The following is an 11,708-nucleotide window of genomic DNA, read 5'->3' as shown; positions in this document are numbered from 1 at the left end:
TTATGTATTGAGTGAAGGCTACTTCAATATGTTGAATTATGTATATGCCTTACTTTGCTACTGTATCAATTTTGTGCTATTCATAAGGCAATCATGAAAAAATCCATAAGGCTAAAAATTATAAGTTTTATTAATCATCAGAGAAGCGGAAGAGACAACTGTGATTCTATGACTTGATGCATGGAAAGACCCAATTGAGATGACATCTAAGAAATAGTCTCCCTGGGGATAACTGGGACCTAGGGAGAGTGACACGATGTTAACTCCATCTCTGATCACATCATCGAATGTTACATGCAAGTCTGCATCATAGCACCCAAAATCCCAGCAACTCTTTATATATATTAGTGGGAAGGAGAATGGCTGCCAACATTTCTTCTATTAATTGCTTTTCTGGGGCCTTCTACTTCTTGCTTAGGATAGCTTCCCGCATGACATCCACTGGTGCTGCATCAACCAATAGCTCTTGTCCCTTTGCATGTTTGAGGAACATCCCCACACCACTAACATGGATAGCTCTAGCCTCCTTTGCCTCAACCATGATACGAGTATCTATAGGGGTGTAAATTGCATCAAACACCAGTGTGTAATGCTTTAGAGCATGCTGCAACAAACACAAATATATTACCTTGTAAGTTCTTCACTGCATAGCTAAGAACAAGTATCATCTGAAGAAAGAAAACAACAAGAGTTGGTAAACTTAGTTTTAGAGTCAACATCTTATGGCCAATGCCAAAAGTTTCAGTTCATGCAATGGTTGAAGAGAATCCATATTGTAATTGAGATTGGCAACAACCACTCTGGCTCCCTTTTCTTTGGCACTACGAGCAAGTGATTTTCCAGTTCCTCTAGCTCCAATGACAACAAATAGGTTCCCATCAAGGGGTGAACCACCAGGAATATTACCTTGAATATTCACAACTGTGATAAATTACAGTAGGCACATAACTTGTCAGGCAATGTAGCTAGCATTTGTTAAGTATCACCTGAAAAGAGTTCAAAATAAAGACCTCTTAGTGCATCTTCCATAACAAAGATGGCACCGATATAATTAATGTTGTAACCAAGCAGCTTCCCATCACATCTAATAATCACATTTACAACCCCAATAGCCTGCAAATCAAAGAATGTGAATGAGACTGCAACAAATACTGTATTTTAAAATTTTGAGGCATTGTCTCACAACAATGGCTCTTAGCAGGTAGAGCTTTACATTTTGTTATACTTGTGTTGCAAAATTGTATCCTCATAGCATTGTATTAAACCTATTAGAGGCATTGCTTCTATGCAATTCCAATCAACTTGAACTGTCCTTATCACTGATATTGAGCATTCTTCTTCTGTGAATTGATAATAAGTTTTTATTGACTGCACTTTAATCAACAATTCCCTAACAAGTATGACAAACTAGAGAATTAATAGATCTAAGCAGAGTGTTGCAACTTTCTAGCCCATGAACGATGAGTCATGCCCTGAACCATTTAGGTAAAATTCAGGTTTCAGATGAGGTGGGAGGTTCAACAGATTCTAGAAAAACTACATTAGATGTTTGCTTCTTTAAGCATTGGAGCTTGAATTTGGTCTCAAATAGGTATTGATTGCAACTGATAATTGAACAAAGAAATGGAAGTTGGTACTTGGTAAACATGAACATCAATGGAATTCTGCACCAAGTGAAGGTTAGTTTCGAACATCATTATTGATGAGAAAATGAGGGAGGTTGTAGCTGATTGGAGTAACTGTTGGTCATGTGCCTTGGAGAACAAATGCCATATTTCTGGTTTTCGAGTTCACTCTACCTACTTATGCATCTCAAATAGATGATGCATCTATACCTCTACCCCCTATGTTGTATTTGTTTGACATGCTTTAGGAGTTAAGATTTTGACATATGCATATATGCTTCTAATTGGATAAAATTGCTATTAATATCAAACTTTTTGATACAGAGATGTTGTACTCTTGCCAAATTTGGTATTCACCTTCTAGAGGTTGGAGAAACATTGATGTGGCAATTGTAATGTTTTGAAAATTAATGCAAGATGACAATATAGTTTATTGTTTTTGAGCTTTGAGATTATCTTATTGGTGTTGTATATGTTTGATAAAAAAGTACCTTATAGATTAAGAAGTTGATAAAATATAGTTGACTCTAGCCATGAATATTTTTGATGTATAGAGTTTCTTTTATTCACATGTTAAGGCATGATATGAACTGAAGATCCTTTTGTTTAGTGAATTCAAAACATACACAAAGCAAATAAAATTTGAAAATTTTGGATATGTTAACTCACCCTGCTTATAAGTATTCCTTTCTTTGTAAAGTTTTATAGTGTAATCATTGAATTTTTTTACATCTTTTTGTACATTTTTTGATAGGTACCAAATTGTGGTGTTGCAGCCTCTACTGGCTTGAAATTCATCGACAGAGGTTTCAACCTTTGCTTGTAAAAAGGATTTGAATGCTATTAACCAAAAATATGTTGTTCCTATTGGGGGTGGACCTCTTTGAAAATCCAAAATATGCCTCAAAAGCAGCACTATGGGGGATTGAGGTTAGCAAAATATACAAAATTCATATACATTTTTTTGTGATACTGCATGACAAATCAATAGTAGTAAAAAGCTCCTGAGTATGGTTTAATCCAATGTTATCAGAATTGAATTGAATTAGTCAAATGGATTCACTTCATGGTTGAATCGAGCCTTAAAATTAGCATATTCAACCCTGAATCAGAAAAATCAGTTTGAATAGGCCCCTTTTTTGTTGTATTTGTTTTATTGAAAAAAATCAAATGGAAAAATTCAAAAGTAAGACATAAAAAAAAACTAAAACTTCTTTCAGAAAGAAAAATGATTTACCTTGGCCAGATCTCTATTCAGCTTTTTTGTGGCAATCGTCAACCCATTTTTTTCATTGGAAAGCTTTATCTGCATGCCCAGAAATCTCTTGTTGAACGTCAATACAACAAACAAGAGTGGTGGTGGCAATGATGACGTTAATGGTGTTCACAAAAAAATAGTTCTGAAGATACACAACTATGAATGAAGGCAATAGATTGCTTTAATAAAAAATGATTCAGGAGAATGAAATCCATAAATGAAACCCCCAAAAAATCAATCAGTTTCAGAGGCGAAGAAGGGAAGGTCTAACGACACATACATTCTCATCGAGGGTGATGCGAAGACCAACATCTGTTTCTGAGTCTTTGTTCAGGAGCTCATAAATCAGTCAGTCCTTGTCGGAGATCTTCTGCTTCAGCCTCCCCATCTCCGATTCAAGCTTCAAATTAAAGATTAGGTCAAAAGTTAAAGAGCAAAATCCCAATTTTCATGAAGGAGAGAGTTGGGCAAGAGAGGAGGGCGTCGTCGCTGCACAGGGCAAGAGAGGGGCTCTCCTTCGCTGCACAGGAGAGAGGGAGCGAGTCGGGCAAGAGAGGGGCGCGCCTGTCGCTGCACAGGGCAAGAGAGGGGTGCGCCTGTTGCCGCACAGGGCAAGAGAGAAGGAGAGAGAGGGGTGTGCTCGTCGAGGCAAAACTTTTTTTCAAACTTCATTCCCCTCTTCCCGTAGTAACAAGGGAGCGGGTGGAACAAAAATAACAATGTTTAAATAGTGTCTTTTTTATAAATTTTGTCCCACATGACTTGCAGGATGCTCCATCAAACGTACCCTAAGGGTATATTTGACGGTTTGTCCAAGGTTAGACAAAATGAACAAAAAAGATGAAACACATTGGTTTGTCTGTAACAACTATTCCAAGTCCAACGTTTGTTTGGACAATACTCAGATACAATGTTCTAAATGTCGGTTGTTGTTTGATGATGATGTGCGAACAACTTGGACAATTATGGATAATGGGTTGAATTACTTCGTTTTGGATCATATGACCCAATTTGTTCAATATTTTTACATGTTTTAACAAGTTTAGTATGATTTTTTGTTCGGATATGATTCCAATTATGAAATTATATTTAAAATCATGAATTTTTGCCCTGAATATGGATTTATAATTGGATTTTTACCCCAAATATGAATTTTTGCCTCGAATATGGATCTCGAATTGGATTTTTGCCCCCAATATGATTTTTTGCTTTGAATATGGATCTCAAATTGGATTTCTGCCCCGAATATGAATTTGTCTTTTTTGCCCCGAACATACCATGAAACATACCGAATATGGATCTCAAATTGAGTTTTTGCCCCAAATATGATTTTTTTCTCCGAATATGGATCTTAAATTGAATTTTTGCCTCGAATATGATTTTTTTTCCCAAATATGGATCTTGAATTAGATTTTTGCCTCAAATATGGATCACCAATTAGACATTTGCCCCGAATATGGACTTTTGCATCGAATATGGATCTCAAATTAGATTTGTGCCTCGAATATGAATCTCAAATTGGATTTTTGCCCCGAATATGGATCTCTAATTAGATTTTGCCCTAAATATGAAATTTTGACCAGAATATGGATATAAATTTGGTTTTTTGCCCCAAATATGATTTTTTGCCCCCAAATATGGCTCAAAACATGAATCTTAAATTGGAATTTTGACCAAGTATGTTTATTCTAAAATTTCCACTTACATCATTCATGATCAACATCTCTCTCAGCCCATTCAAATGACACTTTTGTCCTTTTTCAAGCCTTTTGCGTCTCAATTTATTTTCCTAGGGTCAAGAACCCACTTTACTGATTGCGTCAATTAAGGGATAACCTGTAATCACATAAGTCCCAGTTGCCAAAATCGAGAAACACAAAAAAATTCTCAATAGATACCACAGAGTGAAAACTGAAATTGTATAGTTCTATTAAAGTCTAAATGATTCTCTATCTAACACAGTAAAAGTCTCTCGATCTTCTATTCCTAGGAAAAGTACATAATTTACATTATTGTGGATGGGATGACAACACCTTGAATGATTTGGTGATTCTGCCTAGAACAAGTAATATATTATTGTAAATGTGGACACCAAGAAGACTTTCAATGTATAACTTCATCATAGGCTCTGTAATTTGTTTCCAATCAAAGTCCGTCATGGGCACACATGTTTTCCATTTTGCATCATGCTTCAACCTGAAAACAAGTATAACATGTGCATGATGAAAACAACCTGAAAATAAGTATAACATAATAATACACAAGAAGACCAATAAAAAATACTAAACAATGCTTCAACGACCATCAAGAGGTAATCAAGAATGTACATGCTATATTGTATCTAAAGTCCTCTAAACAAAAACAAACAAACGAGGCAGAAAATATTGAAAGGTAAGTACCTTAGAAAGTATTTGTGTTCTACAGCAACTCCACGCTTTTCACAAGGGAAAAACCATTCGCTGGGAGTATACTTGTGTTGCAGAACTTTATCCTTAGTGCATTGTATTAAACCTATTAGAGGCATTGCATTTATGCAATTCCAATCAGCTTGAACTGTCATTATCACTGACATTAAGCATTCTTCTACTGTGAACTGCTAATAAGTTTGACTGCACTTCAATCAGCAACTTCCTCACAAGACAAACTAGAGAATTAACAGATTTGAACAGAGTGTTGCAACTTTCTAGCCCATGATCAATGAGCCATGCCTTGAACCATTTAGGTAAAATTTTGGTTTCAGATGAGGTGGGAGGTCCAACATATTCTACAAAAACTAGATTAGATGTTTGCTTCTTTAAGCATTGGAGCTTGAATTTGGTCTCAAATAGGTATAGACTGCAACTGATAATTGATAGGTATTATAGCAAATGTTTGTTATCCTCTTTCAACTAATAAATGCTAAACAGATGAAGTGATGTGGTTTCCTCCATCTTACTGAGCCGACAGGGTATGTCTTTCTATACAATTTTCCTCAATTACATGAAGAATCAGGATACTGACCTATCTTGGCAGATCAACATGCAATAGAGATATAGCTAGATTCAACAAAAAATTTAAAGAATAAATTTTGCAATTTACTTAAACAAACAGTAAGGCAAGTTCTTGCTTGGAAGCCTTGTGAGATGATACATGGCCAAAATTTTGGGTAGGAACAAAGCACAAGGTAATACTCTTTAACTTGAAGTAAATATGTCATTGGTACCACCATCTTAGTAATAATCATAAGGGTAACCAAGTACAATAAAATCTAGATTGTTGTACCCAACTTTCTATAATTGAACCACTCTAAAGGGGGAACCTAACATCTAGTCAATGCAAGTTGCTGCATATGTCAAACTTCAAGCTCTTAAGAAGCTCATAACCACAAATCAGATGTTAGAATACATGCTCATCAAAGGAAGTCTCCTTGAGAATCAATGCATTCTGTTTTCTAAAGCCCATACATCATAGGGTAGGAGCCCAATGTTGCAATCATTAGCTCCAATATTTTGAAGCATGTCACTTATACAAGCCCCAAAAGTGCAAATGCATATCTAAAGAGAACCTCTTGCTTGCTTTATTCACTTGATAATAAAACATCATATATTTCAAGTCTGAATTTTCCAAATCAGATTGTGCTTTGATACTGCTGAGTAGGTAATTAATACAACTCACATATGGAGCACAATCTTCATTAGTATATAATAAAGAGAAGAACTTAAGCCTCAAGGTCATTACTTATCACGCTTTTTATGGCAAATCAGAGGACAAAAATATGAAATCAGCTAATCACCACAGAGACAAAATTAATTTTGGGCTAAAAAGGATCCACTTAAAACCTTAACATGATGCATCATTTCAAAAGTCCCAAACTTACCTCTATAGTTCGTATTCACTCAAGAATCCAAGGAGAATATTGTGTTATTAATCCAAAATAGAAACATAAACCTAAAAAACACGATTTGATTATGGTATTGCATTTAAGTGCAGAAAAAAAACCAAAAACCAAAAACCAAAAATAAGGGAGGGTTTGAGAGAGGGGACTGATTTAAAGGTGATAAGGGGGCCGATGGTTTGAGAAGCATGTAGGGTTTACGTGAGGGAAGGAGAACGATGGAGGTATAACATGTGGGGTTTGAGAGGAAGGGGAACAGTGTGAGGGTTTCTCTCTGTTGGTGTTGCAGGTGTATTGTTAGAGAGTGAGAGATCACCGAAGATAAATTATCGTGACCTTCTGGAGAGGAACCGATCATCGTACACCAGTGTTGTTGGCATCGAACGGTCGATCATCACCGACCAGTAGTGCCTCCAGTGTGAGGCCGCATCACAGGGAGCAGGAAGGCCCTGCTGCCAATATCAGGTAGTGAAGGGAACTACTCTATCAATGGTGGATGGAATCCGTCTCCTTGACAGTCGATGGATATGGCTGCATTACGAGTTGCAGAGGAGGCAAAGCCAACCTTCGCTGGTCGACCCACAGGAATGACCAGAATGAATGCTGGAAGAGAGGCCGCAGTGGTGAAAGTTGAAAACAAATTGAAACACAAAACAATGGTGAAGAGAGGTTCACCGGAGGGACCAGACGGAGGTTTCGAGGAGGGATCGCCGGAGTCGAGGGTGAGAGAGGTCTGAAGTCGAGGCTGAGACAGGCGAGATGGGAGTTGAGGTCGGGGTGAGAGAGGGTCGAGGGGAGAGAGAGACGGAGGATGGAAGAGCGCCCCCCATCGATTTTGTTCCTCTCGTTCTTGTTACTTTTATAACAGGGGAGGGTGAAACGAAAATAACATATGTATAAGGAGGCGGCGCGAAACGTCGTCCGCCACGTCCAACGTTTGTTGAAAATCGCCGTTATCAACGTGATTTTCGTCCCAATCATGCTGGCGCATCAAACTTACCCTAAGGTGCGAATACTGGTCATTCAAGCAAGCAATGAGCAAAGAAAGAGTGTGGCACTTAATTTAATTAATTTGATAATTTAAGAAATGATAGCGAAAAAACAGCATTAGGTCAGCGATGGTGGATTGATACGAGTTAAAAATGATAGAGAGAAAACGGGGGCAGAGAGAGAGAGAGAGTTTGATGATGAGGGTGAAATGCTTTTGGAGTTGGTTTCATTCCTTACTTGACACCTGTCCGTCTCTCACTTCTTCTGAGAGTTGGTGTCCTCGTTTACTTCCTTCACCATTCCCTTCTACCCTCTAACTGCCACAGTGGTGTTACCATTGCTTCTCTTTTCTTTGTGCTGGTAAGCTATTCACTGTTAATCTGTTGACCTGTGGATCGGTTTCTTTTTGGGGATCTTTTCTTGATGTTGGTGTCTCCTTTTTTGATGGTTGATATACTTCTTTGCTTTCTTTCTGATGGTGATGGGTATTTAATGTATCATGAGACTTGTTGGGAACGTACTGGATTTCATCCTCATTTTTTCCTTCTAGAGGCTGTGCTGGTTTCCCTATCCCACAGGCAACCATGACAGGAATTGCTCAAGGATAGATACATACATGCCCTTTTTCTTTCTTCCTTTTTTAGCTGGGCCTGTGATCCTTTTTGTCTGCTTTTTGAAGGTTGGAAGGAGACCCAGTTGCTAGAAATATGGCTTTGGTGGTGCCCTTGGTGTTTCCCCGCTAGGGTTTGTGGTGGTTTAGATGGTTGCCCAAAGTGGGTCTGGTCTAATCTCAGGAAAAGGGTTGCTGTCTCTTCCCCTTCCTTCTTGATTCATGGTGATTCCAGTTTGTCTTGTGGGCATCGTCTTCGGGTCTGGCTATGTCGGGCGATGAGGTTTCCGGGGCATGGTGGATTGAAATTTGATGCATAATGGGCGAGTGATGATGGAGTTGGGGAAGGAATTCGGGATTTTGAGGTTGGGAAAATGGTAGGTTATAGGAGTGTTGGGCTCTTGGACGGTTTTCTCAAGGGGGAATGTGATGGAAGACCTCTCCGCAGCAGCGATCGTCGCGGTTCCATCGTTTAGGATAGCTTCTACCTGTGCCTGTGAGAATTCGTTACATATGGATATTGGGCACTTCAAGATTGCGACTGATGCCCCTGCTGCTAGCTTCCTTTCTGAGCCCGCGACTGTGTCATCGGAGCCCATCCCTGCTGCCGTAGTTTCTTCTGATGGAGTTTCAGGTTACGGCTTTACATCGGATCTGGAACGCAAAGAGGATGTTGGGTACCCAACCAACTCGTTAGAAACTAAATTCGCTGTGGCTTGCTCCAGCATTGCTGCTTCAGAAGTAGGGGATGGGGTTACCAGTTCAGAGCTTCTTGATAAAGTGAAATTGTTAGGTGCTAGTTTGGCGCCCATTGATAATTTGCGTGAGGAGGATGATTCTCTGGCTACTCAGAGCGAACAAGTATCGGATGTGTCTTGCTGTCTATGGGCCCTGTGTGATACTGGTAGCGTATGTGGTGGGGGTGGTGAAGAGTCTGCTGATGACAGTAGCCCAAGGTTGAATGATCTTGAGATCATGGCGAAGGATGTTGGAGATTCAAGTGAAGCATTTGTTGAATGCAATCATGAGAACGCAACGGCTCCTTTGTATGATCTTCCGAGCATTTCGATTGTTGAGTACGCTTCCTCTGATCCAGCGAAGTTGACCAACATTCCAGATGTTCCGATGATTCATCACGCTTCTTCTGATCTGACCAATTCGATGCTTGGAGGCAAGCGGAGGTTGGTTCCTGACATGGACTGCCACCCTCCTTGGGGATGTATTTCTATCTGTGGAAGGCGACCGGAGATGGAAGATGCTGTTGCTGCTGTCCCAAGATTTATAAAGCATCCAACCACATTTCTTTGTGATTTCCAAGTCAACGTTGGTCAATCCCCGAATCCAGAATCCTGTACGTTGCATTTCTTTGGAGTATATGATGGCCATGGCGGTTCCCAGGTGCATATTAGTCACTTTATAATTAACTTCATGCAGCCATGCATGAGACCAACTGATGGCGATCTTTCTTTTCTTGAATTCATTAATTGTCAATTATCAGGTTGCTAATTACTGTCGTGATCGGGTCCATATGTCGTTGGCTGAAGAGTTACAGAGCATGGGTGATGTCATCCTTGACGACAGTAGCTGGAGGAAAAGCTGGGAGAAAGCACTTACTAGTTGCTTTCTTAAAGTTGATTCAGAAGTTGGAGGGACAACAATAAACATTGGAGAGCTGATGCCTCCTGATAATGTCGGAGAGCCTATTGCACCCGAGACTGTAGGATCCACTGCAGTTGTTGCAGTTCTTTCTTCCTACCAGATAATTATAGCCAACTGCGGAGATTCAAGGGCGGTGCTTTGCCGTGGAAAAGAAGCCATTCCACTTTCTGTCGATCATAAAGTAAGGGCAGGTTTTAAGATCATGCACCTCGTTGCTAAATTATTTCCTTCATCAGTATCTTACCTATTTTGTCTGTTTCAGCCAAACAGAGAGGACGAATATGCAAGAATTGAAGCAGCTGGAGGAAAGGTCATACAGTGGAATGGATTTCGTGTGTTCGGCGTCCTTGCCATGTCAAGATCAATTGGTACATACCATGCTTTAAACTGGTCCTGTCATGTGCCTTTAGTTCATTCTGGTTGAAGCTTATTTTATCTATGCATGATCAATTTCTGAGTTAATTCACCCAAATGGTTAGCAAATACATCTTGCATCTATGATCTGTCTCTGTGCTTTAATTATGAACAGTATGGTTCATTCTCTCATTATTTCTTATAGAACTTGGTAGTCACTCTGAATATACTGAAACAAAACAACAGGCTCTTTTAGCATCTTGCGAAGTTAAAGGCATCAACTGATCAATTTGTCAAGAATGCCGGGTTTAGAGATGAAGGCACAAAACCACTGAGTGGAAGAGCCTTGATGGATACATCCATTATCATCAGGGTTGGATGCATATTGATATGTCGGTTTTTTCTCATTTTGGATAAACAATATGCTAAATAGGCTTCCTGGCTAATTATCTTTCTTATCTGAAACACAATTGGATGTAGGAAGTGATCTAACCTTAGTGATGTCTTCAGATGATACTGTTGGCATGTGCCTGAAAATGACAAAAAATGCGAGTCATATTATTATTGACACTTAAAGGACCAGAAAGACCTTTTATGCTCTTCGTTCTTCAATTTTACTAGTAAGATCTTTCACAATTTAATGTGGCTTGTTTCTAATAATGTTGACATATTGTTGCATTTTGGGAAGAGACTCTGTGCTTGCGTAATTGCCACTGTCACTCGGTCATTTGACAGCCAATCAATCCCAACACTTGGAAACACCATCACGGATATCAACAAACAGCACTCTGTGGACACTTTTGGCTACTCTAGTTATTAGTTTATGGACTCTCCAACACTTTGGACCCTCTATGAATACTTTGTAATTTGTTCCTTAACTATGTCACATGGATACAGCTGCGGATACGGGGATACAACCATTTTTATGAAGTTTCCAGTATGACTTGTATATAAAGGGATACAGAACAGCAGTCAAAATGGAGTATCCCTGTGACATAGTTTCTTAATCTTCTCTTGTTTTTTAGACTGAGACACTTTTAGTGACTAGCCTTGTCAATTTTTAGGAAAATTTCTATCTAGGGGCGAACATTCTGCACCTACTTCCAAAGAACAGACCTTGTTTCTGAATTTCCTAGTGCAGGCCTCAATTTTTCTGGAACTGCCAAACAAAGACCTATAGTTGCCATATTAGGAAAGTCAGAAAGTCAATTTAGATGATGGGCATTAACCTGTGGTCTCTGTTTAACAGTTGTGAGGAAAGCTGTGGTCCGTATCAGGAAATTCAGAAAAGTAAGGATCCTTTTTTGAAATTGGGGGCAAAAGGCTGCCCCCTAAGTG

The 11,708-nt window shown here is 39.1% G+C and overlaps 2 protein-coding genes and 1 long non-coding RNA gene across 3 annotated transcripts in view; 1 reads left to right on the top strand and 2 right to left on the bottom strand.

Annotated features, from left to right (window-relative positions):
- Positions 1 to 403: 403 nt before the first annotated feature.
- LOC149828507 (bifunctional 3-dehydroquinate dehydratase/shikimate dehydrogenase, chloroplastic-like) lies at positions 404 to 2,937 on the bottom strand. Its single transcript, XM_090017068.1, has 4 exons — positions 2,863 to 2,937; positions 1,011 to 1,113; positions 734 to 906; positions 404 to 604 (listed from the first exon to the last, which is right to left on the bottom strand). Exons 1-4 carry the CDS (start codon positions 2,935 to 2,937, stop codon positions 404 to 406), a joined length of 552 nt encoding a protein of 183 aa, XP_089873194.1.
- Positions 2,938 to 4,663: 1,726 nt separating this feature from the next.
- LOC149828506 (uncharacterized) lies at positions 4,664 to 7,582 on the bottom strand. The gene is made up of 2 exons (XR_016434039.1): positions 5,283 to 7,582; positions 4,664 to 5,079 (listed from the first exon to the last, which is right to left on the bottom strand). It is a non-coding gene; the product is annotated as an uncharacterized LOC149828506 (long non-coding RNA).
- Positions 7,583 to 7,915: 333 nt separating this feature from the next.
- Positions 7,916 to 11,708, top strand: part of LOC149828505 (protein phosphatase 2C 50-like) — a 34,071-nt gene continuing 30,278 nt past the window's right edge. Inside the window, exons 1-4 of the mRNA XM_090017622.1 lie at positions 7,916 to 8,107; positions 8,427 to 9,755; positions 9,856 to 10,197; positions 10,279 to 10,384. Coding sequence (XP_089873748.1) covers positions 8,787 to 9,755; positions 9,856 to 10,197; positions 10,279 to 10,384 — 1,417 coding nt within the window. The 5' untranslated portion in view covers positions 7,916 to 8,107; positions 8,427 to 8,786. The remainder of the gene's footprint in view (positions 8,108 to 8,426; positions 9,756 to 9,855; positions 10,198 to 10,278; positions 10,385 to 11,708) is intronic.

The sequence above is a fragment of the Nuphar pumila genome, chromosome 9, assembly GCF_984573655.1.
Source record: "Nuphar pumila chromosome 9, dmNupPumi1.hap1.1, whole genome shotgun sequence".
NCBI classification, from domain to species: Eukaryota; Viridiplantae; Streptophyta; class Magnoliopsida; order Nymphaeales; family Nymphaeaceae; genus Nuphar; species Nuphar pumila.
Note: the sequence above shows the minus strand (reverse complement) of the source record. Positions and strands in the feature narration are given on the sequence as shown.